We start from the raw sequence: 24427 nt of genomic DNA on the forward strand, positions 1-24427 counted from the left end.
CTAAAATAAGCCCCCACTGTGACATTAAATAATCAGAATGATTCTCTGTTACTGACATTCTGGCATCAGTCGCTCGATTTCACTCGCTCAGCTTTGAGTCCAAATCCCCAAAACTTCCCTTGGTGCAGTGTAGCGCAGTGTATGGTGCAGTGCATCATTTTTGGAGTTTCTAACTTGTTTAGTCCAATGAAGGAAACTTTGGGGCGTTTTCACACCTGAAAGTTCAGTTAAGGTTCATGTTTTTGTTACATTGAATATATTTGATCTGGTTAGTTTTGGTCTCACATTGCAATATAGCAAGCGCACAAAAGAACTTTGCATGACACACCAACGTCCAGTTATCATCATCTACATGGGATACGTCTCCCTATACTTAACAAGGTTTGGTTTGTAGAGGCGCGTCTGACACTGGCATGTTGTCAGTTCGGCGGGTAGCCTTTTCCTTTTGAATGGAGAAAATGAATGTCCCCTCTGTCTCATCCTTTCAGAAAATCGGGTATTTGTTTTGCCATTTTATGGATTTTTTTCAAGTTGACTTTTGCCTTTTTCATGGGATCAAATTACAGTTAAATATTTTGTCATTTTTACTTCTCTCCTGGTTCTTCTATCGTTTAATGGGTGACGATAACCCGCCTCAACCTCCTGTAATTGGTCTGAAAGTCTGAACCATCTAAAGTTTGATCGATGGTCCGAGGAACCTTACCAAACAAGGTAGGTGTGAAAGCACTCTTAGAAAGACTACGGCAGCCGTCTATAGGCTAACGCACTGACGACGAATTGTGCGGTGTTGCACCTCACACCAAATAGCACAGAGTGTAGCAGTACACTCTTAAAGATGGCTCTTCAAGGGCTCTTTAGTAAGGAAAATGGTTCTGTATAGAACCATGAACACTCAAAGAACCCTTTACATGATTCTTTGCATCATGAAATGGTTCTTCAGATTGATGGAGAATGTGCTGTAGATGGTTCTATATTGAACCTTTTTGAAAAAGGGTTCTTCTACTGTTACGATGTCAAACTTGTAACAATAGAACAACACTTTTGGGTGCAATGTAGAACTCAAAAAGACTTTCATAATGTAAAAGACCCTTAAATCATGCAAAGCGTTCATTAGCTGATGTGACAGATAATTAGCATTTGTCTGTTTATCTTAAAAGACTTTCGATTGACTGTCTTGTGTAAATTTCAAGCCTCATGTCAACTACTGTAGCAGTCTATGTGGTCTGGATCTGTACTTAATGCAGTAACAGAGAGATGCTGGGAAGTCACTGAAAGTGACCGGTGCACCCTTTTTGGATGATGCTTGTGATGTTAAATGAGTCTTAAAGGTTATAAGAGATTCTGCAAGATGAAACGTGGTTGAGCATGTATGTTCCACTAGTGCGAAGCTTCCTATTGGCTTGGGTGTAAAGGAATAATAGTGCAAGGCCTATTAGCGCTGGTGAGGTGTGATTTTGCATAGGTGGGGCCAAGAGCATAGCTAACGTCCATGCTAGGGCTGCATAATATGGACAAAATACAGGTTATTTTGCTGCAATAGAATGCAAAAATGCCTGTTGGTCTTTACAATGTGTGTAAATTTCATGAAGGATGGACAAAAAGAAGCGGCCAAGAATTACTTGGAAAAACGTCTGGTTCCATTGACTTACATTAAAAGTAAAGACGTTTTTTCCTTCTCCTGTAAAATTATCATTTTGGAGATACGTGGTTTTGTTCCGACAGCAGCCATTTGTTGGATTGTGCAAATGCCTTGAACGTTCGCTGGATCAAGACGCTCCTAGCACTCAATTCAGAAGATTAGGCCTAGTGATTTGTCAGAGGCTTGTTTGCATATTGAAGCCTTTAGCTTTTGCAGTATTGGCCAATATCGCAGTAACGATCATCAAGTGATATATCGTTCAGCTCTGCTGATTACCCGGAACTGTCTTGAGTGCCTGTGATGTAAGCGACCCAAGAGCCGCAAAGCAGAGATTGGCTCAATATAGAAACACACTCACATTTCCTCTGTGTTTACCTGCACTGTTTTTGCAGCAGAGTATTCGCTGTAGGCGAAGGCTAGCTGGCTATGCTGCCTGTAAGCGGATGTGTGTTGCTTGCTGTGTAATTTTCGCTCTGCGCTTCGCTGCCGTTTCCTCTTCGACGTGCAGCCAACAGAGGGAAGTGTGGACTTCCTCTGATGGTGCAGGAACAGGAAGAGAGAGTGTGACGGCAGTAGAAACTGGAAGAGTGAGAGCAAGAGAGAAACTGTCTGAACTAATGGCAGAAGTTACCATTAGGCACCAAAACAAACTTGTAGTTTTAAGATGCTTATTCTTTCAGTTCATTACGCACCACATAAGTTTATTAGGTTCACCCACTTTGACCAAACGGCCATTTTATCAGAAACACCTACCATATAGGTTCCCTTAGGTTAGCAACTGTTGACAGCATAGTTGTGCTAGTGCCACAACCACTACCATGTTACTGTCACTGCTGTGCTCAGAATGGTCCACCACCTGGTCCTATTGAGGCCTATTTTCCACTGATTGACAGGGTAGGGGGGGCTGATGAGCTGTGCAGCAACAGTTGGGCTACATTCAGTCATTGTAGACCTAGCACCACCGCCTTTAGTGCAAAATCACCATCAATAAATGATGACCCGTGATGGATTTCATATTTTATGAAACCAGAGCTGCTTACTGAATACACTACCACTGTATAACATAGCAACTGCTTCGCACCTTGTGGTTTTTCAGAAGTCCCTACCACCTTCAAGATACATGATCAGAGAGGGGTTTTCTTAGTCTTTCAATTGGAAAATCTCGCTTTAGAGACTGTAGGATGGGACTAGATATATTTACAGCAGATGTAGCATTGAGATTTCGTGCTATTTTCATGCTGTTTTTGAAGGAAAGGTTTTGTGGTTAAGTTTAAGGTTATTTATGAGTGGCTTGAAACACTACCTTCGTTTCACTAAAACTATCGAGTTTGTTCAGTTTTTGATCATAGAAAATTCTGTCAGCTAGTATTATTGTTTAGCAGCCCTAGCTTGTAAATGCCATGCAGCTGCTGCCTTACTCTAAACAACCATTTTGTGTTTTTGTTTGTTTATTTTTTGTTTCATTTCATATGAAGTATGAAGTTTATCATGCAGTCGCCTTGTGTGAGGTAGTTGGCAGGTGAGCAGACCCAAGTGCCAGAACCAAAATGCCGTCCTGCCATCAAGTTCCTCAATCAAGTTCCGAGCCATGTGAAGATTGAGAAACTTGATAGCAGGATGACATTTTGGTTCTGGCACTTTATTGTTGAATCTATTGTTGACTATAAATGATGTTGGCTATGCATATTCTTTGTATTGATTAACCACCTTGGGGGCAATTTCTGGCAGTATTACATTGATTCTAAGCAGTTTTGAGAACATAATGACCCCTTAAGATTCAACCACAGTGTGTAGAGCTCAGTTTATGGTTATTTGCATCTGTTCTAATGATATATGATGTATTTAACTGCAAAAACACACTCACTGCCAAGATAAATGGTGTAAGCAACGTGCTAATGTGTCACAGTCCTGTGTATTTAACAGAAAAGTTCACAAAACTAAATATGTATATTTTCTTTCAATATTTTTTCACACTTTGCCTTTATTACAGCTTCTGTTCTTCTCAAGAGTCTTGCTTTCAGTTTTTCAAAGAAATCTGCAGACACACCTCCAAAGTTCAGTCTCAGAAGTTGGTTGGTCATTTTCTGAAGTAATCAAACACATTCAGTGATGTTGAGGTCTGGACTCTGGGCTGGTCAGTCCATTGTTCAGCTTCTTTGTTTGATGTGTCCGTCTCCTTTTCTCAGTGAGGTCTTCTTGACAGCTGCACATCCTTTCAGACCCATAGCGCTGAGTCGTCTTCTAACAGTGGAAGGATGGACAGAAACACCTGTGGATGTTTTCAGATCTGAAGCAGCTTGATTTTCTCCTCTCTCTCAGAGATGAAAGCTTTAAGTGCTGTTTATCTGATGGGGACAGTTTTGGTGTCTACCAGGTCTTACGCAGTGGTTAAAGGTCCCACTTTCTCTGTAGCTTATATATATTTTTGAAACTTTCCCCTCCTTTATGCAAGTGGATTATTTTATATCTAATCTCAGAAATATCTCCTGAAAAATGAATAACTTGCACTTAATAGCTGTTTCAGCCAGAAATGAAATGAAAGGTGGTGTCAGATTTTTCACAATGCTGTATTTATACAGTTCTGTGGTCAGAATGAATGGTATAAAAACATGAATAATAATGGTCTACTTACTTACTAGTTCAAGCTAAATGTACAGCATGTAGACAACAGAAGAACGTCTTTGCAACTTTGTGAACATGGTGCAAAAATAGTGGAGCCAAGCAGACTAACAATAGTGCAGAAAAGTGTACAAAGTTGAGACACTGTACGAATGTCAGTTAGATTCACCGCAGCTCGGCGTCATTAAGCACCGCTAATGGCTATAACTTCCACTTTAAAATGGATCTGGAATCTGGTGAGTACAAATGCAGTCAGTTACTGGAGTGTGTTTGCAGTTAGTGTTGGTGTCGCATCCAGAATTATCTTTAACGAGCCTTTCTGACACCATGCTGTTCACTTTTACTGTAAGATTAGATTCTTACTCTGTTGTACACTGATGAAGATTTACTAATGTATCATCACTCTCTCAACACAAACATTTTGGAGATTTGGAAATGACAGCAACAGCATCAAGGCTGGTATTAAGGCAGTGTCACTGAGATGTTAGTTCAGAAGTAAAAATGATAGCTTGAGGAGTTTTGGATCTGTAACTCCTCAACATGGACAGAGAACACTAGCATGATCCTCAACAAAGCAAAACATGATCTATTGCTTAGTACATGTTAAAGTAATCACATGGTTGTGTTTTATTGCAAACCATGCTGATTCTTTGTTCTCGCCCATGTTTTACATACAGTTCCAAAAAGTGATTTGTCATGTTTACTCTTAGCTGATATGTATGGATCACATTTGCTTTAATATTTATTAGCTGTTTATTTATTAGTGTTGAAAGGCTGTGTTGAACTTGAGCTGTTGGTGCTTAAACTCAGTCGCCAGTCTGTGCCATCAGTCAGTTTTATTAAAGATTATAGTAGTTATATTATTGTAAGCTGGGCTAAAATTTAATTATTGTGAGATTTTTACTGTTAAGGTGTTATTGGCACTCTGTCACTGACCTATTAGCCCTTCGCAGTGGTCCTCAGGCTTAGCAGTATATTTGACCGCACTAGATGTTCAGCAGTTGTTCAGACATCATTGATTTCTTAACAGGGATGTAATGAGAGTTTTCTAGAGGCAAGCTGTGAAAATGGCAGCATGCTTAGGACAGTATGTGCTTAGGTGCAGTTTGGGGTTGGGTGGTTGGAAAAAATCCAATGAATCACGAAATCGGATCATGAAACTTCACCTTGGTTCCATTATTCTGGCAGGTTCAGAATCATTTTCAAAACCAGATTTACATGCAGAAATGTGAGTGGGAGAACTATTCACACAGTAATGGGATACAGACAATAAAAGCAAACCCTCAAGCTTTTGAATTTTTACACAAGAGAACAGCCTGATATTTTTTGGTGGGCCAGAAAATGAGCTCATACATTACTGCAAAACTCAGAGACCACCCAAAATGGCCATAAAGTAGCCTAAATGTTATTAATTTTTCACTGGTAGGTGAAAAGCTACACTGGTAGCAGAAAGCTACACAAAAGCCTCAACATTAAGTATAATATAAGTATCAGTATTTGAAGTGTTGCCACTTTAACTCGTCCATTCTTCCAGTCTTAAAACCAACCAGTTGCACTGTCCATTCACACAAGCAGCAACCCAAATTTACCTCGGCTGACTTGAGGGTTATTGACTGAGTCTGAATTTCTAATTGGTATCACTTAGATCTGGGGTGTCAAACTCAATCACTAAAGGGGACATAATAAAAAAATGTCAACAAATCTGTGGGCCAGAGAAAAAAATGCTTGACCTGCCATCCTTTCTTTGCTGCGAGTTCATTAATATGTGGGCTCTGAGCTGCTGAGCTGGTGTTCGGTGTTTATGTTGGTTGAACTGCAGCTGAAATGCAGTTAGTGTGTTTGGTGATATGACTGGTGGGGAATTTTGGAGAATTGTGTAGAATTGAGGTGTAACCGCTGTCCAAAAGATTGTTTTTGGGATAGGAGAGTCAGAGCGCACATTACGCAGCAGTGCATGCTGGGGACTGTAGAGAAGCACATTGTGAAACAGGCTAATATTAAAAGAAAATTAAAACACTTCAGTGGTCCGAACAGGATTGTGTCACGGGCCTGATCTGACCCTGTGTTTGACACATGGGGCTTAGATTGTGAGGAGCAGAAAGTGCAACTAACTCCTAAGACTGAACTTTAGAGGTTGTGGGAAAATATCCCTGCACATTTCTGTAAAAAAACTGAGTGGAAGTTGTAATAAAAGTGAAGGGTGCACACATTAAATACTGAAAAAATGATATTACATTTAGTTCTTGAGGCTCCTCTGTTATTTTCTGTTAAATATACTGTTTCTGCTTTTTTCTTGACACTGACAACTGTACTAAACTTGTACTTAATGGTTGTTTTGACTGGAAATAATGAATTGATCCAAATAAATGAAAGGGTGGTCCCTGACGTTTGTACACTACTGTACTTTGGTGACTGTTTCTATAATCAGTTCCACCTTGCTAAATTTGATGCGGTTGACTGTGGTTGGGTCTCTGTGGAGTTACAGAGTGTTCTAAACACTTTTTAGCATGAACTCACACTCTTCACCCACGCTGCTATAATATGTGCATATGTGCATAATATGTGCAAAAAGTGCTGAGATGTTGAAAAAAAGACAACATTGTACAAAAATGATTGTTACTGATTCTATTTCCAGTGCAGTGTAAACTCTGGTCTCGAAGGGAGGCGGAGGAAGTTTTGGTCTGAGTTCATGTGACTCACAGCACTTGTGAACTTTTTGAACTTGCAGATGTGTCTGTGTCTGGGTTTTTGTGACTGCATGTGTTCTGCTGAACCATATTTCTGCCTGTGTGAGTGTGTGTGTGTGGGGGGGGGCAGTGTTCTATAGGTTATAGTGGGTGAACACTGTTTTTTGAATTGTCGTCACTGTAGAAATTTAAGTTTAAGTGAAATGAACTTGAATCTAACTGATACATCTACTACTTCTCAGTTCGGTATTGTTTCTAGGAAATGGTCACAACCAGAAAGACCAACTGTAGACAATTGGATAGAAGTAACTAAAGAGAGCTACATGATGTGCATAGAGGTAAACAACTGATCAATGGGCCTCATTCTCAAATGTCTAAGTTTGTTCCTAAATGTGTTCTTGAGAAACGTCCTGAGAAAAAGTCTACGTCAGATTCGTGACGTGTTCTTAAACTGCAGAGCTGTTCTCTCCTTTGTGCTCTTGAGTGTGTTTAGATTCTGTTCTTACCTGAGAACAAATCCCAAATGAGAAAACACTGGTGAATGTCAGAATCTTCATAAAAACTGCATAAGTGGGTTTTAAGTAGAAATCTCTTCTTATGAACAGTTGGTGAATGAGGCCCAACGTCTTTCATTTAGTCTGCAAGGAAATATAAATGTGGATACAACAAATGTAAGATGGCACTCTTACAATCGCTCTTGTGATTATTGTAATTATTTTCTGTGTTTCTATCAAAACCCCATTTCCAAAAAAAGTCGGGATGCTGTGCAGAATGTAAACAAAAATAGAATGCAATGATGTGCAAATCATGTAAACCATATTCTTAAAGGAAAATACTACAAAGACAACATATCAAATGTTGAAACTGAGAGATTTTATTGTTTTTTTGAAGAATATATGCCCATTTTGAATTTGATGCCAACAACACGTTCCAAAAAGGTTGGGACGGGGGCATGTTTACCATGGTGCTTCATCACCTCTTCTTTTAACAACACACTGTAAGCATTTGGGAACTGAGGAGTACCTCATGTATATACCCATGTATATAGTTGGTAAATTTAAGAAGAAAAGAAAAATACAAAGACAAATATATCACTGTTGTTGGAACAAAACCTCATATCTCCAAAATGGCAACTTTACAGTAGAAGAAAAAAAAACTTACTTTACTTTTGATGTAAGTCAATGTAACCAGACTTTTTTTCCAAGTCATTTTGGCTCATTTCTTTTGCTCCATTCGACAATGTAAAGTGCGACAGACATTTTCAAATTATGATAAAAACTGTAAAATGACAAAAATGGAGATACAAGGTTTTGTTCCGACAGCAGCGATATTCTTTAAAGCCACACTATGTATGATTTGGCGATTTGGAGCCCCTTCTGGTGGAAATTGTAATTGCATGCAACATGCAAAGAGCGTTTTGTAATGTTGGTTGTGCTTCGCTCCCCTTTCACGGTGGATCAATGTGGTGCTTGCAGGTGTGTTGAAAGAGAAGTGAGAATTTGTGAAAGAGTGTCTTCTGATGGTGTGAATGAATGATCTGTTTTGCATTTGAGACATAAAAACACTGAGCCGAACCTTCTTTTTGAGTCTTTGCATGTGACGTTAATATGTAAAGACGAACAACATGGTGTGGAAAAACTCCCGACCCGACACCTCTGACTTCTAAATGACTGTTTTAGGCTTTACAGGGCGACTCGCAGCAGCACACCCACACCATGTTTTAGCCTGTTTTTTCTCCTGGCTCAGTAACGCTTTCAGTTTTAACAAAAACATCTTACATAGTGCTGCATTAAGAAAAATACAAAGAAAACATTGGTTTAATATGCTTGTCCTGTCTTAATAAACATTCTGTTGTCTGTATTCTTATTGTATTGGCAGATCGATGTTGGCACAACTAGTGAGGAGAAACGTTAGCTGTGTTGAGTAGATTTAAGATGTTTTCACTTGCCAAGATTCATTTTTTTCGCACCGTGTAGGAAACTCACACATGCTCTCTCTCTCTCACGCAGAGCACACAGCCGTGTGTAATGGCACCTATCAGATACCAGGTATCGAATTGGGCTGATATCAGCAGAAAATGCCAGATCGGATAACAGGGGGAAAAAGAATGAATTTGATCTGATCCTAAAACAAGTTTTTCCTGTGCACTGCAAAAAATGGTATCTTGTTAACTAAAATTATCCTAAATATGGTTAATAAATCTAATATTTCTCCTGCTAAAATTGTTGTGAGCTTAATTTAATTCTAGATATCATTTACTTGTTTTAAGTAATTTTATTAGTGAAATCATTTCACTATATTGGCAGGTAATTTTACTTATGGTAAGAGATGTGCTTGAAACCAGCAAATTATCTGCCACTAGAGTGAGGTAATTTTGCTTGATAAAATTGCCTAAAATAAGTAATAAATATGTCTAAAAATAAGGTAAATAATCATATAATAAGTGCACAACCACCTCAAAATGGGAAATATTAGACATTTGGACTAAATTTAAGATCGTTTTGCTTGAGAAGATACTATTTTTTGCAGTGTAGGATCGTCATCTTTGAGTAGTTTGAGCATCATAGCCTAGTTTTAGATGCTCATCTTAAATGAAGTGCTTCTATTAAAAGAGGGAATATAGGCTCGGGATTGGCCGATACTCAAGGTTTCAGTATCGGCATCAGAAAAGAAAATGTATCATGCAGTCTGTAACTGGCCATGAAGTAGACATTGGAAAATGTGCTGATTCTTGTTGACCTGCTTCTCCAGATCCTCAGACGTATTTCACTTAATCTGATCTCTGATGAGTGAAAGAAATGTGTTTTTAGACTGTGGAAACAGCTGCTGTGCAAACTGGCCTCGCTAACCTCGAATCTGCTATTGTAGCTTCATTGTAATGCTCAGTAAATTGGTCTCCTAAGTAAAGTTTAAAAGTTTTGTGTGTGTGTTTGTGTGTGTGTTTCTGAGAAGGAAGAGAGATGAAAAGAGGTATCTACAGGTGTTTCCTGTTCTACAGTAGGTCTGTCTCTGTAAATCTCACCACTATTATGTGTGTCAGTGCTCAAAAATGTTTGCTTGACTCTCATAATAGCAGCAATAAATTGATGTTTCACTTTTAATATCTGCTGTACAGTGCTGTGCAAAAGTAGGAGACCACCCTTCATTTGTTTAATGTCCTGTCAAAGTGGAGAGTTAAGTACAAGTTAGGCAGTTTTTTTTTAGCATCTGGGAAAAAAACTGAAATAGAAAATTACACCAAAGCCTGAACAGCTAAATATAACACACATATGTGTGTGTGTGTATGTATATGTATATATATATATATATATATATATATATATATATATATATATATATATATATATATACACACACACACATATATACATATATACACACAGATATATGTTTTCTGAGATATATATATGTGTGTGTGTTTGTGTGTGTGTGTGTGTGTGTGTGTGTGTGTGTATGCTTTGTCTCTATTACAGCTTCCATTCTTTTCAGGAGACTTGCTTTTTCGTCTATTTGAAGAAATCTGCAGGGATATTTTTCCACACCTCCAAAGTTCAGTCTTAGAAGTTGGTTGTATTTTCTGCTTTTCACAATCCAAATAATTCTGAACACATTCACGTTCATTACCACCGTTGCCCTGTGCAAATGTGTAGAATCATGATTTTATTAATACATGCACACTCACTGTCCACTTTTATTAGATACACCTGCCTTGTGTCTGCATCACTGTCACTTTTATCAAGTCCGCTTACCAGATATTTGCACTTTGTAGTTCTGCAATTGAAGGGTTTCATTGCAAAAATGCATTATAGGCCACTTTCAAGAATTTCCCTGTTTTTCAATGGTCAGGACCCTCACAGGACCACCACAGAGCAGGTATTATTTGGGTGGTGGATCATTCTCAGCACTGCAGTGACAATGACATGGTGGTGGTGTGTTGTGCTGGTACAAGTGGATCAGACACCTCAGTGTCACTGCTGGACTGAGAATAGTCCGCCAACCAAAAATACCCAGTGACCACTGATGAAGGACTAGAGGATGACTAACACAAACTGTGCAGCAACAGATGAGCTACAGTCTCTGACTTTACATCTACAAGGTGTAGATGTACCTAAGTGGACAGTGAGTTTAAAAACTCCAGTAGCTTGAATGATCTACCACCCAAATAATACCTGCTCTGTGGAGGTCCTGTGGGGGTCCTGGCCATTGAAGAACAGGGTAGCAAAGTATGCAGAGAAACAGATGGACTACAGTCTGTAACTGTAGAACTGCAAAGTGTTCCTATATGGTAAGTAAGCCTGATGCACAATGAATGTATATTGTGATATATACTAATAGGTGTGGGATGGTAATAAGGATGATGTTCCATGATCCAAGAAAATTCCTTTCCCATTCCATTACCATGTGACCAGCGGGACACCAGTAAAATAAAGACGCGAAGATGCATTTACTGCTCCTTTAGGCCTCTCCTGCTCATCACCCAGGATTTCTGTGTACACTGTGTTTCTTGCCCCACTGACCTGATGACTACGACTGTTAGAATTGTGCACAATCAGTGATAAGCCACACTGTGATTGGATTAGGCCTTGTGTTTTTGTGAGGCAGTGGGCAATATCACAGCGGCCTTCCTGCCTGTGTGATTCTGTTCAGTCAGCCGTGCGCTCTGCTTCCTGCCACGCTGATGTGATAACTGCAGATAATTTGGGCTTTTATGAGAGTAAATAAGAGGTATAATTTGAAGGAGGCTCAAACAGAGCATTAGAATGGTCAAATTTGCTCAGCCTTCTTCAAGTACTCTCTCTCTCTCTCTCTCTCTCTCTCTCTCTCTCTCTCTCTCTCTCTCTGTCTCTCTCTCTCTCTCTCTGTCTCTTTCTGATTCACATTAGTGCAGCTGGGAATGGCCTGTGTGCTCTAGCACGTTTTCAATTATGTTGGCTCAGGGATTAACCCACCATAGCTGTGAGCTCTCTCTCTCTGTCTCTCTCTCTCCTCTATCTCGTTCCCCTCTGTCTCTCTCTCTCTCTCTTTCTCGTTCCTTTCTCTCTCTCATTCCTTTCTCTCTTTCTCTCTCCCTCGTTCCTCTCTCTCTCTCTCTCTCTCTCTCTCTCTCTCTCTCTCGTTCTTTTCTCTTTCTCTCTCTCTCTTGTTCCTTTCTCTCTCATTCCTTTCTTTCTTTCTTTTCTCTCATTCCTTTCTTTCTCTTTCTCTCTTGTTCCTTTCTCTGTCTTTCTCTCTCTTGTTTTTCCCTCGCTTTCTCTCTCTCACTCCATTCTCTCTCTCTCGCTCACTCGTTTTTCTCTCACTCACTCCTTTCTCTCTCTCACTTCTCTCTCTCTTGCTCTCTTCCTCGCTCTCTTCCTCTCTCTCTATCCTCTCTCTCTCTGTCTCTCTCCTCATTCTCAGAGCAGGAAGAGAAAGAGCAGAGTGAGGTTCTGTTCCTCCTCTGTGAGTCTGAGTCACTCCGTGTTAATATTACATCTGAGAGAGAGGCTTTTACGGTTTATCTCTCTCTCTGCCTCTCTATCTCTTCTGCTTAGTTCTCTCCCCCTGTACAGTCATATGCAGAGGTCTGGGCACCCCTGGTGAAATAACATATTTTATTGATTTTCTGAGTGAAAATAAGTCGACACATCCTCTAAGTGGTTGTGTTACACAATTAGTGTTTATTTGCTAAATTGTACTTATTGGGGAATATATAAAACCTAAAATGTGGCCTGTGAAAAAGTTACAGCCTATTTAATATATAATATTTTGTTATATTATTACTTTTTCCGATATGTTAAACTAATAAACAGAAAAATAAATAAAAATAAACAGAAATTGTGCTCTAAAATTGTCAGAAAGATGCCATAATGGCGTGTTTTCTGTAGAGGATGTGTTAACTTATTTTCAGTAAGGATATCAACAAAATATGTAAATTGAGCAGGGTAGTTCAAATGTTTGCAGATGAATCGCTGTATATGCTGTACACTAGGACTGTCAGATGGGATCAGAAACCAACTTTCCCCCTTGTTTGCTTGCCAAATATATGAATATATGTGAATTTTACGTAAGTGTTTTCCCACTTCCTATTTCCCCCGTTAAATCAAAAACAGGACTGCTAAACAGCAGAGGGCCCCCGCGAGCGAGTCCCCAGTGAATGGGAGTAAACGGCGCTCAACGGCTAAAAACGAAAAGTTAAAATAGTTTCTAATCACTCGCCCAGAACTTTCCTTTAATTTTAGAAAGTAGAAGGATGGATTTCACTAAAAAAGCAAAGAAAGCTCACCTGTATGTTTTCATTTTCTACAGCAAACGGGAGCAGGCCGTTCATTGGCTGAACGTCATGGACGTTCATGAGGCGACGTTTTAAACTCCTGTAACTCGAGTTTGAAAGCTCTTAAAAATATCACAGCGGTGTTAAAATGTTTTATGCTGTTCTGTGTTCAGGCAATTAATGTGTTCTTTTATATTCAAAGAAAAATTTTATAATTTATAAACTATGATTTTACTCAAATGCTCCATATTAACTCATTCATTCTGGACTCGCTCAGGAGCGCCCTCTAGCGTTTGAGAAACCCGGAAGACATTGCAAAGCGGTTATTCTCCTCTCTACAAGTTCCCTAGCATACACTACTGATAGGCATGAAGCTACGGAAACGTTGGCATAGTGACCACGGTGCCAGCAAAAATGGATGATTAACAGAGGAGAACTTCAGCAGTGTAGATTGTTTGTTGATTCACAGTGGGGGAAAAAGTCTTGATGCTCTGTACTCTTTCATCTTTGGTTGTTTGCCTGGAATTCAGCAACGTGATGTTTGGCTCCCAAAAAATCAACATCCGGTTTATTTCACTGCTGCGGTCTGCTCACCGCTGCCACTGGCAGTCGAAATAAGTAAGTAGTAGAATTTTCCACTGCCGCTCCATTGAAAACAAGGGAGTATCCAGTTTGCCATCGCCATCATTCATCTACCTCCTACGTGTGAACACAGTATAACAGTTCCTTGCATAACAATCACTCCTCGCCCCTACCACTTAGCCTTTACTTCTCTGTTTCACGTTCACGTCTAGGGGTAGGGTGTCCCGATTTTTGTTGAGATAGAGGGGCAGGGCAAAGTGTTAGGGCTACCTGGCCCTCCAAACAGAGGATTTTCAGAGACACACTCCAAACAGAGTGTTATGAGGAAAAAAAAAGGAAAAACTGGCAAGATGGCTGCACAAGTGACCAAAGGAACCCCACAAATATGAGTATTTTCTCTGCTAAAATCACACAATCACCATTGTATTGTCTTAGTTTCAATGTAGCACAGTCCTTTTCTTGATAACAAGCATAAAAAATTGCTAGTACTATGCTGATGTCTCAGTAGCTAGCTGGCTAATTCTTCCGTTCCACCTTAAACAGTGCAGCAGTTACATTCTGGTGTCTCAGGCATCAGAACTACTGCGTCATTTACGGTGGAATGGAAAAATTCAAACAAGAAGCTAGGGAATAGCTGACTTCAGCTTCATAAAAAAAAAAAACAATATAAAACCAATGTATTTGCATATGTCCACCTATTCATGATCGTGACAGGCCTACTGTATGGTAGGAGTTTTTGATAAAGTGAGAAAATATTGTCACTGTCCAAAAAAACACTTTATTTTTGTTTCTCAGCATCTTTTGATGTCAGCACTGCTTAAATTTCATGAAGAACAGTCCAGTAGAAATGCTCCAAAAGAAAACGAATAAAATGCCTGTGCGGTAACTTCCAATGCAAGTTGAGAAAGTTTTTGCCTTTTCCTGTAATGTTGATGTTTTGAAGATACGGTGATGACATGTATTTCACTCTCTCTCTGCATGTGTAGCTGCATTTTTGCATTAATCTGACTTCCTGAGTTTCTTTGGTGTGACTATCTCGGTCACTGGTCTTTCCTTACCTCTCTCTGCTCTCTGTCAGCGCTCTCTCTCTCTCTCTCTCTCCTCTCTCTCTCTCTCTCTCTCTCTCTCTCTCTCTCAGTGTGATGTGCTGTGTATTCGCTCGGCTGCACTGATAGGCCGTGGGCAGTGGATTATGAAGCAGTGTCATGCTGACTGATCTGAGGAGCGCTCGGCCGTTAGTGGTCTGATATCTACTGTCCGAGCTGCTGGACCTCACTGGACTTCAGCACCGGCCTGCTGTCACACAGTCAAATGTGAACAGTAGAGTAACTGAACTGAGTTCTTTATCGTAACCCAGTAGAGCTGCTGTAGCTCAGGGTAGAAGACCATCTGTATGCTGCTCAAGAACCTTCTTCACCCTCTCATATTCTAATTTTAACTGTTCTGTAGCAGAACTGCAATGATGGTTCCAGATAAATCGTTTCTAATTCAGAGTCTGTCATTCAAATCCATCTGAACCTGTAAGTACTGGCAATATCAAATGAAAAGCTGATACCGAAATGACTCTGATATCATTCTGGCTCCTTACTAATAAACAATATAGCTAACTCAAGGTTTCTAAGGGTTAAATTAATCTTGAATGCTGTATTATCTGTAAAATAAGGTCAGGGCAGTGTGGTCATTTTGGATGGATTAGACTAATCAGTTAATATGATCCTTTAAATTTAAATAATCAGATTTAGAAAACCCTTATTTGCCACAAACTAGGGGGATAACGATACACATTTTCTTAGGCTTGAAGCAATTTCCAATTTTAAGATTTAAGTGCTGTAGTACTACACAGATTGATTTGGCTTAGATAAATAGAAGTTCTCAAACAGAACTTTAACACCTGCAATGCCTCCCTCTTACAAAAGATACTTCAAAAATCACAATACTTAGAATTAATAAACGACTACAGAAGAAAGGCCATTCAATTTGACTGTGGGTGCATGTGCAGCATAAGAGTACAAGAGTAAACAGAAGCTCTCTGGTATCATGAATGGTGTTAAATGTTGTTTCACTCGTGATTTCATACAAGGCCGAGATTCGCCTCTTATTTGGCAGGTTTTTTTTTTTTTATTTTTTTCTACCTTAAATGGAGCAGCATACCTTCTGGCTACGTTCACACAGCAGGTAAAGTCTGACTTTTTCGTTTGCCTGTTCACAGTATGTTTTAAATGTGATATGCGACATCAGTCTGAACAGATCAGCTCCTAAACTGACCCGCATGCACAAAAGAACAGCGCTTCACGTGGCTCATCCAGAAGTAAACATTCGCAACTGCCAACGAACACCAGTCGCTCCCGGAGGGTTCAGTTTCATCTTTGCCAGCATCACAGTAGCCATCATGAAGCTTCAAATACGGAAAGCTGGGCTCATCACTTAGAATGTGTTCAAGCTTGCTGTAAAAAGGGCACGGTCACTTCTTTGGTTCGTGTTCTAAGATTCTTTAAACTTCGCTTTCAGATTTTTAACTGTTCTTTGACGCAGCAGCCTCGCGCTCTTACCGCCATTTCATGTAACGTTTGGCCATTTCATTTAAATTCAAAATCTCTTTGAACATGGAGGGTTTTGGATGTGGGCCACTTTAACCTGCTGCGTGAACAAAGCCTCTGATACCTGTACAAATGCCTGAATGTAATTGCTGCACCATTTAAGGTTGAATGGGAAGTTCAAATAAGGAGCCAAATACAGGAGCCAATGTAAAAATTCAACTAAGTAGCTAAGTCTAACCCCAAAAGACTGGCCATTCCTTTAAATCCGCTGCCATCAAAACAAAGTAGGCTGCTTCATATGCGACAGACTAGACAGCGGAAGGTGATTGAGGGTCTGCTACATTTTCATTTTCATTTCAAGCCTGACGGAAACACCCTTGGTTTAGCTGTTCAGCCGAATGGGATGACGTAAGCATGATTTGCATTGCTTGTCCATTGCTTTGTCTGCACTTTTCTGTGGCATAACTTATTTCGGTAGGAAGAATTTCAGCCAGCATACCGGATGAACTGGTAAGCTGCCCACTGCTAGTTGAAATCGTTATACTTAGTTGTTGCAAACTGAATTGGAGCACATACTAAGTAGAAAACAAGCCTGCCCCAACACTAGAGGAGAGGAGTGACCTCATTGCAGTCCAGGCTGGCTGACCAACACCAGGCTCAACAAGGACCGTGCTTGTTAAGTCCTGTAGCGCATTTTGTTGTTCTAAAAGCACAGGGTGAAATGGTGTGGGCTATGTGTCTGAATGTGAGGCCCAGTTTACACTGGACCTCTCTTCCCAGGCCAGTTCCCCTAGTGCAGTTTCCATGGTTACCCATGTGCGGCGTGAAGCCGTGGAGACGCTGGAGGAATGATCCATGTCTCCAGAGACCGCTGACCAATTCTGACTGCAAACATGGAGTATGAGATCCTCTTATTTAGCACTACCCCACACGCTCACACGTGCGTCCACATACAGCCCTAGGATTACCAGCTAACATTCTCATTCATGCGTTACTAATGAGTGGCTAATACGAGAGGGCAGTTAGCACAGTGTCGGAACAACATACACTTTAAAGGGCCAACATTCTGCACTGTTCTTTTCCCCCCTGAAGTCCACTTATGTTTGTGTAATTTTATGTAGCAGAAATCACATTTTACAGGACCGTTTCCAGCCTCCTATATCCCTCTATCTCTAAGAATTAAACAGGCTGTTTTATTACTGTGCTTTTAAGACTGATATATGTAAATGGCCTCTGTTCTTATTGGCTGTCCTTTATCATACTTCAGTGAAGGTTAAAATTTACAGAACAAACTTTTATATTTAGATTGAATTCCTCAGGGATATAATTTTAACCCAATTATCTCCCCAATTTAGTCGTCTCCAATTCCACCTGCTAGTTAGGACTCCCCCAATCACACGATACTATCAACGCTAGGAGGGTGAAGGCTAACACAGGCTTCCTCCGAGACCTGCGAAGCCAGCCACCGCATCTTTTCGAATTGCCACTCACGCAACGTCATTGGACAGCTGAAAGCGCCAACCTCCAGATCTGTTACGTCAGCTAACAGACGCCTGCGCTGACTAGCATAGCGTTAAGTGATGGGGGGAGAAGGAGGGGCCATCCTACCCACCCAGGGAGAGCGAGGCCAGTTGTGCTCTCTTGGACTCCCGGCCACGGATGGCTGTAGGATCACCAGGGATCGAACTCGCGATCTCCTGATGGTAGGGCTTAGACAGTTGCGCCACTCAGGAGCCCCAGGGATGTTGGAGGAGAAAAAACTGATACGTCTTCTTACTGACAGCCAGGAACAGCACAACGTTTAATCGCTTTCCCCACATCCTTCACTCTACAGTACCTCTGCTACAGACTATCTACAGTAACAACACTCCTTATCACTTCAGCGTGAATGGGCAGGCTGAACTGTAGAAGGCTGATTTGGTTGGTTTTATGAAAATGTGCTCATGGTTGTGACATCACAGCCGAGATGAATTAAAAATGAACTGGTTGTTTTTGCAGCTTGGCTTACATGTGTGGACTCAGGACAGAGTAGGGCTGGGCGATATGGCCAAAAATGTTATCACGATAAAAAATTTCCTATTGATAATTATCACAATAATATGAAATCGTTATTTCTTTCAAGTGTAAAGGCTGATTTCTGCTCCTCAGTGATTAATTGTCATTTTAAACTATCCTTTATGGTCAGAACGTGACAAACATTTGCCAAACAGTAGAACATTTTACAAATCTGTCATGGGATAGCGGGAGAAAGTTTTTACCAGCTGGCATAGTGTGGCCGTGATTTTTATTTTCATTTAACAATATTCCTGATTTAAAAAGAAAACAGATCTGGTAACGAGTGCTAGGCAACCTGGTTACAAGTGCTAAACTGTTTCGTTTCTCAACATCGGCTTAGTATGAAGAGCAAACATAAGCTGGCTCGTTGCGTCAATGATGGATCACAGTATTCAAACACAAGCTAGCAGACATTTGGATTTCTCTATGCTGTCGTAGTAGTTTATATATCTGACGCTCGCTGTGTAAAACCTTTAACTGCAGTCTGGTTTTCTCTGACCTGACAAACAGAGTCCTCCTTCTAAAAAAAAAAACTTGGAAGTGCGCCGTCTCGTGGCGACAGCAGAGTGCGCTGTCTCGTGGTGACAGCAGAGAAGTGTCGCTTTCTTTACAGTAGAAACGCCACCAGGGCTGTTGCTAGAACGTGGAACTGTGGGAACACTCTGTTATATGAAACATTTATCAATCATTTTCTTAAACTTTTATCGAGGAAAGTTGTATCGCGATAATTATTGTCATGGTTTTATCATCCAGCCCCAGGCCAGAGCAGTATGTTTTGAAACAACGTTGTTTTTCATGGTGCAGGCCTTTTAAAGAAAGCTGTGAAATATCTGTGTGAGCTTGCAGCAACTAGGACAGGAGTCAGTGAACGAGGTCTTGTGACAGAGCAGAGAGGATTCACAGCTTTTCGGCCTGTCAGTGTTAACAGGATAACCGCGTTAAAGTGTGTGGCGGCGTGTGACCAGCCCAGCAGAGGTGAGTCAGCCCATTGTTTCTCAGTTTTCCAAACAGCAGAGACAGGCTGAGCTTGGATCCGGATCAGGGCTGTAGCTCTGCCAGATTGAGGGGGGAGTCCAGTCAGCTCTCTTAGTGATTGGCAAAGACCATGAACGCTGCTGGTACGTTTATTTTTGTACACAAAGATGGTTCTTCAAGGGTTCTTTAGTAAAGAAAATGGTTCTGTATAGATCCATGAACACTCAAAGAGACATTTCCATGATTAAAGTGTTCTTCATTTCCATGATTAAAGTGTTCTTCAGATTAATGGTAGATGCTGTAGATGGTTCTATATAGAACATTTTTGAAAAAGCTTCTCTGTAGCACCCAGAAGGGTTTGCCTATTGATACAAGCTTGACATCACACTTAAAAGAAAAAAAAAAAGATAATTCTGTAAGGGTTCTTGAGCAAAGAAAGTGGTTCTATATAGAACCATGCACACTCAAAGAACCCTTGGTATGAGTAAATGGTTCTTTGCGTCTTGAAAAGATTCTTTAGATTGATGGCACATGCTGTAGTTGGTTCTATATAGAACCTTTTTGAAAACTGTTCAATATACAACCCAAAAGGGTTCTTCTATTGACACAAGCTTGACATCACACTTAAAAAAGATGATTCTTCAAGGGTTCTTTAATAAGGAAAATGGTTCTATATAGAACCATTGGTATGCTTAAAGCATTCTTTGCATCTTGAAAATGCTGTTCAGGTGATGGAGAATGTGCTGTAGATGGTTCTATACAGAACCTTTTGGAAAATTGTGTACTCTATATGGCACCCAAAAGCGTTCTTCTATTGATACAAGCTTGACATCGTAACAACAGAAGAACCATTTTGGGTGCTACAGCACATTCTCCATCAGTCTGAAGAACACCGCTAAGATGCGAAGAACTCTTTAATCATGCATAGGGTTCTTTGAGTTTTCATGGTTCAGTATAGAACCAATTTCTTTACTAAAGAACCCTTAAAGAATCTTTTTTAAGAGTGTAGTTTAAGAGGAAAAGGCTTGTTTGTGTGTTAGGGGTGTAAAAGTTAGGGATGCATTCGGGAACTTGAGTGCTCGATTAACCGTACGAGGTGGCAGTATTCAAATTTTGAAATCACTACTCTGGAATTCATAACTTTAAGACCTGTGCACCAACTGGACATACGCAAAATTTTTGCTTAGAACTGGACGTAACTGTTACGTCTAGCTGGGAGCAGGTATAAAGTCTAACACTGCACACCTCACCTGAGACTCAAGAAAAGTTTAGCACAGCAAGATGGAGAAAATATGACTATAGACTAATAATTCAACAAAACGTAGCTCTTACGTTTTAACAGGACAGTAAAATGTTTCATTTTGCTCATATTTAATAAAGCAATAAGCCACTTGAGGTTGTGCATTACTGCGATTTTGTCACAGGAAGGGTGTCCTTAGACGTGACACGAAGCGGAGTAAAACTCCCTTCACATGATAAAATCGCAGAAACGCACAGCCTCATATGACTTATTGCTTTTAGAAATTGGCAGCCAGCATAAAATCTGATAAAATACACAATTACTCAGAAAATAATTTGTTATTATTAATAATAAATGACACAAACAAGTATTCAGTCAAGAAATGTAGTTCCATTATAGTATGGTATCATTTCAAAGCAACCATGGACCACTGAATGAGGAGAACCTTCGGCCACCCATCGCTGTAAACTGTGGTCATTTCATTAACTTTTAAAGTTTTTGTCGTATAAGAATGAACATATGATATCACAGCACTGTTTAATTAAAAAACTTTGTAATGCAAAAAGCTTTAAGTCCTTTTTGGTCACCAAATTCCCACTAAGTCTTATTTAGCACCAATCCAGCGACGCTCTTCTTCTCATGCTGGGGCTGAATCTCAAATGGCTCCCTGTTCTCTACATAGTGCACTACGTAGGCATTTAAATACTGGATCCTGCAGCTCAACAGTGCAAAATACAGCTAAGAAATAGTCATTTGGGATTCAGCGACATCCACACTCGTTAAATGATGCACTATTTGGCTGTAGAGGCTAGAATTTCTAAACTTTCATAACTAGCATGCTATTTAGTATGGAGCCGTTTGGGATTCAGACATTACTTCTGACTGAAACACGAACATTTGAAGTGTGTAAGACATTCAAGTGGCATTCTTTAGACTTTCATATTGCTGTTTTACAGTTAATCATACTGTAAGTGCTTTAATTCAAGCCTGTGATATTAATGATGAAGTAATACACTGTTCAGTCGCTGTGAGGTGGTCAGAGGTGGGCGTATGTCGTGGATTCGTAGGTCCTCCCGAACCCCCCCATGTTCCCCCTTTTTTTCAGTTTAAGCTGTTAAGATGTTTATCCATAAGTGAGTCGGTAAGCAGACTCTATAATTTTAGCAGGTTTCTCTGGTGGTGAGTCGACTTCTGCTTTTTTATTTTGGATGCATCAGTTGGCAAGTTGCCAGTAGAAGGTAAACGCACAGTAGTTCTGCTTCGTAAGATGGTTTGCTGAGCAACTGTTATTGTTCCATATGTTTTCACATGAACATGCAGAGTTCAGATGGGTCTTAGTCACGAACTTCGGTTTTTCAGAACACCTGCATAAATTAATCATTAAAATATGAACTGAATATTTCGGAGTTGATTGAAATGCTCTGTTCTAGTCAGATTGTTTCACAATGTGTGTGTATTTGTTGACTTGTGTATGTGTGTGTGAGAGAGTGTTGACTGTGTTTGTTGACTGGTGTGTATGTGTGTGAGTGTTGACTGTTGACTGGTGTGTGTGTGTGTGTACGTGTGTGTATCTGTTGATTGCCTTGTGTGTATGTGTGTGTTTGTTGACTGGTGTGTATGTGCGTGTGTTTGTTGACTGGTGTGTGTGTGTGTGTGTGTGTTTGTTGACTGTGTGTGTATGTTAATGTGTGTGTGTGTGTGTTGGTTTGTGGATATTTGATGACTGGTGTGTGTGTGTGTGTATTTGTGTTGCTGTGAGAGTGAGGGTGTGTTGTGTGTATTTGTCAGTGTGTGTTTGTGTGTTAACGTGTGTATTTGTTGACTCGTGTGTGTGTGTGTGTGTGTGTGTATTTTTGACCGAGATGTGTGTGTGTGTGTGTGTATGTGTTAATGTGTCTGTTTGTTAATTGATGTGTGTGTGTGTGTGTGTGTGTGTGTAGGTTTAAGAGTGTGTGGGTATTTTTTGACCTGTGTGTTTGTGTGTATTTGTTGACTTGTGTGTGTATGTGTGTGTGTGTGTGTGTTTGTGTGTGTATTTGTTGACTTGTGTGTATTTGTTGACTGTGTGTGTGTGTGTGTGTGTGTATGTTTGTGTGTGTATTTGTTGACTTGTGTGTATTTGTTGACTGTGTGTGTGTGTGTGTGTGTGTGTGTTTGAGAAACAGAGAGAGAACTGTAGCTGCTCATGCAGAAGTTTGCAGATACAGACTGTGGTTAGGCTGTGGGTCTGTCATAGCCGTAGCTACAGGCAGGAAGTGTGCGCTGCAGCTGTCACTCGTCATGAGTCAAAAAAAGAAAGAATAAAAAAAACTTAGAGAAGGTTGTGATTCTTCATGGCGGCTGTGTGACGTGTTGTGCTAACTGTGTGCAGCTCTTTAACTGCAGTACTTTTGTCAGTGCCTTCTAACAGCTCTGCTGCTCTGCTGAACTCACAGGGGGCTGGTTACAGTCTCCTCCATCACTGTCCTCCACTCTCAGTTTCAGGTGTGTGTGTGTCTGTGTCTGTGTGTGTGTGTGTGTGTGTGTGTATGTGTGTGTGTGTGTGCTTGCCCCAACCCACAAGCTGCTGTTTGAGCCCCTCTGGGGCCTGCAGTCATTACACTACCGCGCCATGAAGCATGCGAGTGCTGATTTACCATAGAGAGCTACACAGTGCTTTTTAATGAGTGGAAGCCGAACTAAGGTGAGTCCAATTTAGTATTTTTAGATATACATTGCCACCAGGGTTACGTGACGTGAACTTAAAAAAAATCTATATATATGTTAACAATTATAATGCTGGATATTGCATTATGCCTCGCAGTGTAACATCACTGTCTTCTCTCTGAAAGGGTAGCTTTACTGGAAAAAGCAAAAATAACTTCAAAAAATATGAATATTTCTCTCAGTCACTTCAGTATAATGTGAAGTTTAATGTCCAAAAAATGTACAGGTTATGAGGTTTTACTTTAACAGCAACAACATCATGGGCCTGCATCATTTTGACCAAATGTATTTATTCCAAATGTATTTCATTCACTCAGTAATGCTCAGGCTGGTCAGGATACTCACAACACGCAATAACCTACTGAAATAATGTCCATTTGCATATTACAGCGTTCTGCACTACTGGAATTGCAGTGGCAAGTCCTTATTAACAAACAATATATCACAGAGCTCTAACTAGTACACTAGTTTTCAGGTTGTATTATTATCGTGGTGTAAGTTCTAGGTTCATTGCTAGGCCGACTGCCGATTCAACCGGTGATGCACAGTGATATCATTATCCTCAGCAGTATCAGCAAATATTTATTGACATCAGACAGGTGTTTAGATTTGACTGATACGTATTTGATGTATTTTTTGTACTCAAGAAGAGCAGAATGTTCAGGTGATGCTGGGCTACTGTGCTAAAATATCCGCATTTTTTCATTTTACTGTATTCGTAACCCTATAGAAATAAATCGCTGCTGTCTGAAGAAAACCTTGCATAATTTGAAAGTGCCTGTTGCCGTTTACATTGTGCCTGAATTTCATGAAGAATGGACCAATAGAAACGGCCAAAAATTACTGGAAAATAAGTCTGCTTCCATTGACTTACATTAAAAGTAAAATAAGTTTTTTTCCTTTTCTTGTAAAGTTGCCATTTTGGAGATACGAGGTTTTCTTCACACAACAGCGAAATGTTACATTTCAGTGTAATTCAAATCCAAGTAGATGTAGTCCAATTTCATAATTTTAAAAATGTTTATATATCAGCATCAGTATTAACATCAGCAGATACAGAAAAAAATATCGGATATTGACATTGACCCACAGGTCTCGTATCGTTGCATCCCTACATACAACTGCATCTACTTT

At 40.1% G+C, this 24427-nt stretch overlaps 1 protein-coding gene across 2 annotated transcripts in view; it reads left to right on the plus strand.

Annotated features, from left to right (window-relative positions):
* The window catches only part of sh3kbp1 (SH3-domain kinase binding protein 1), a 118398-nt gene that overhangs the window by 38431 nt on the left and 55540 nt on the right, over positions 1–24427 (plus strand). Inside the window, exon 1 of one of the 2 annotated variants that reach the window (XM_036558109.1) lies at positions 23087–23270. The exons of the other annotated variant lie outside the window; for it this stretch is intronic. Within the exon in view, the coding sequence (XP_036414002.1) occupies positions 23250–23270 (21 nt within the window). The 5' untranslated portion in view covers positions 23087–23249. Of the gene's footprint in view, positions 1–23086; positions 23271–24427 lie in introns of those variants that run through there. 2 annotated transcript variants of the gene reach the window in all.

Source organism: Colossoma macropomum, unplaced genomic scaffold (assembly GCF_904425465.1).
Source record: "Colossoma macropomum unplaced genomic scaffold, Colossoma_macropomum, whole genome shotgun sequence".
NCBI lineage: Eukaryota > Metazoa > Chordata > Actinopteri > Characiformes > Serrasalmidae > Colossoma > Colossoma macropomum.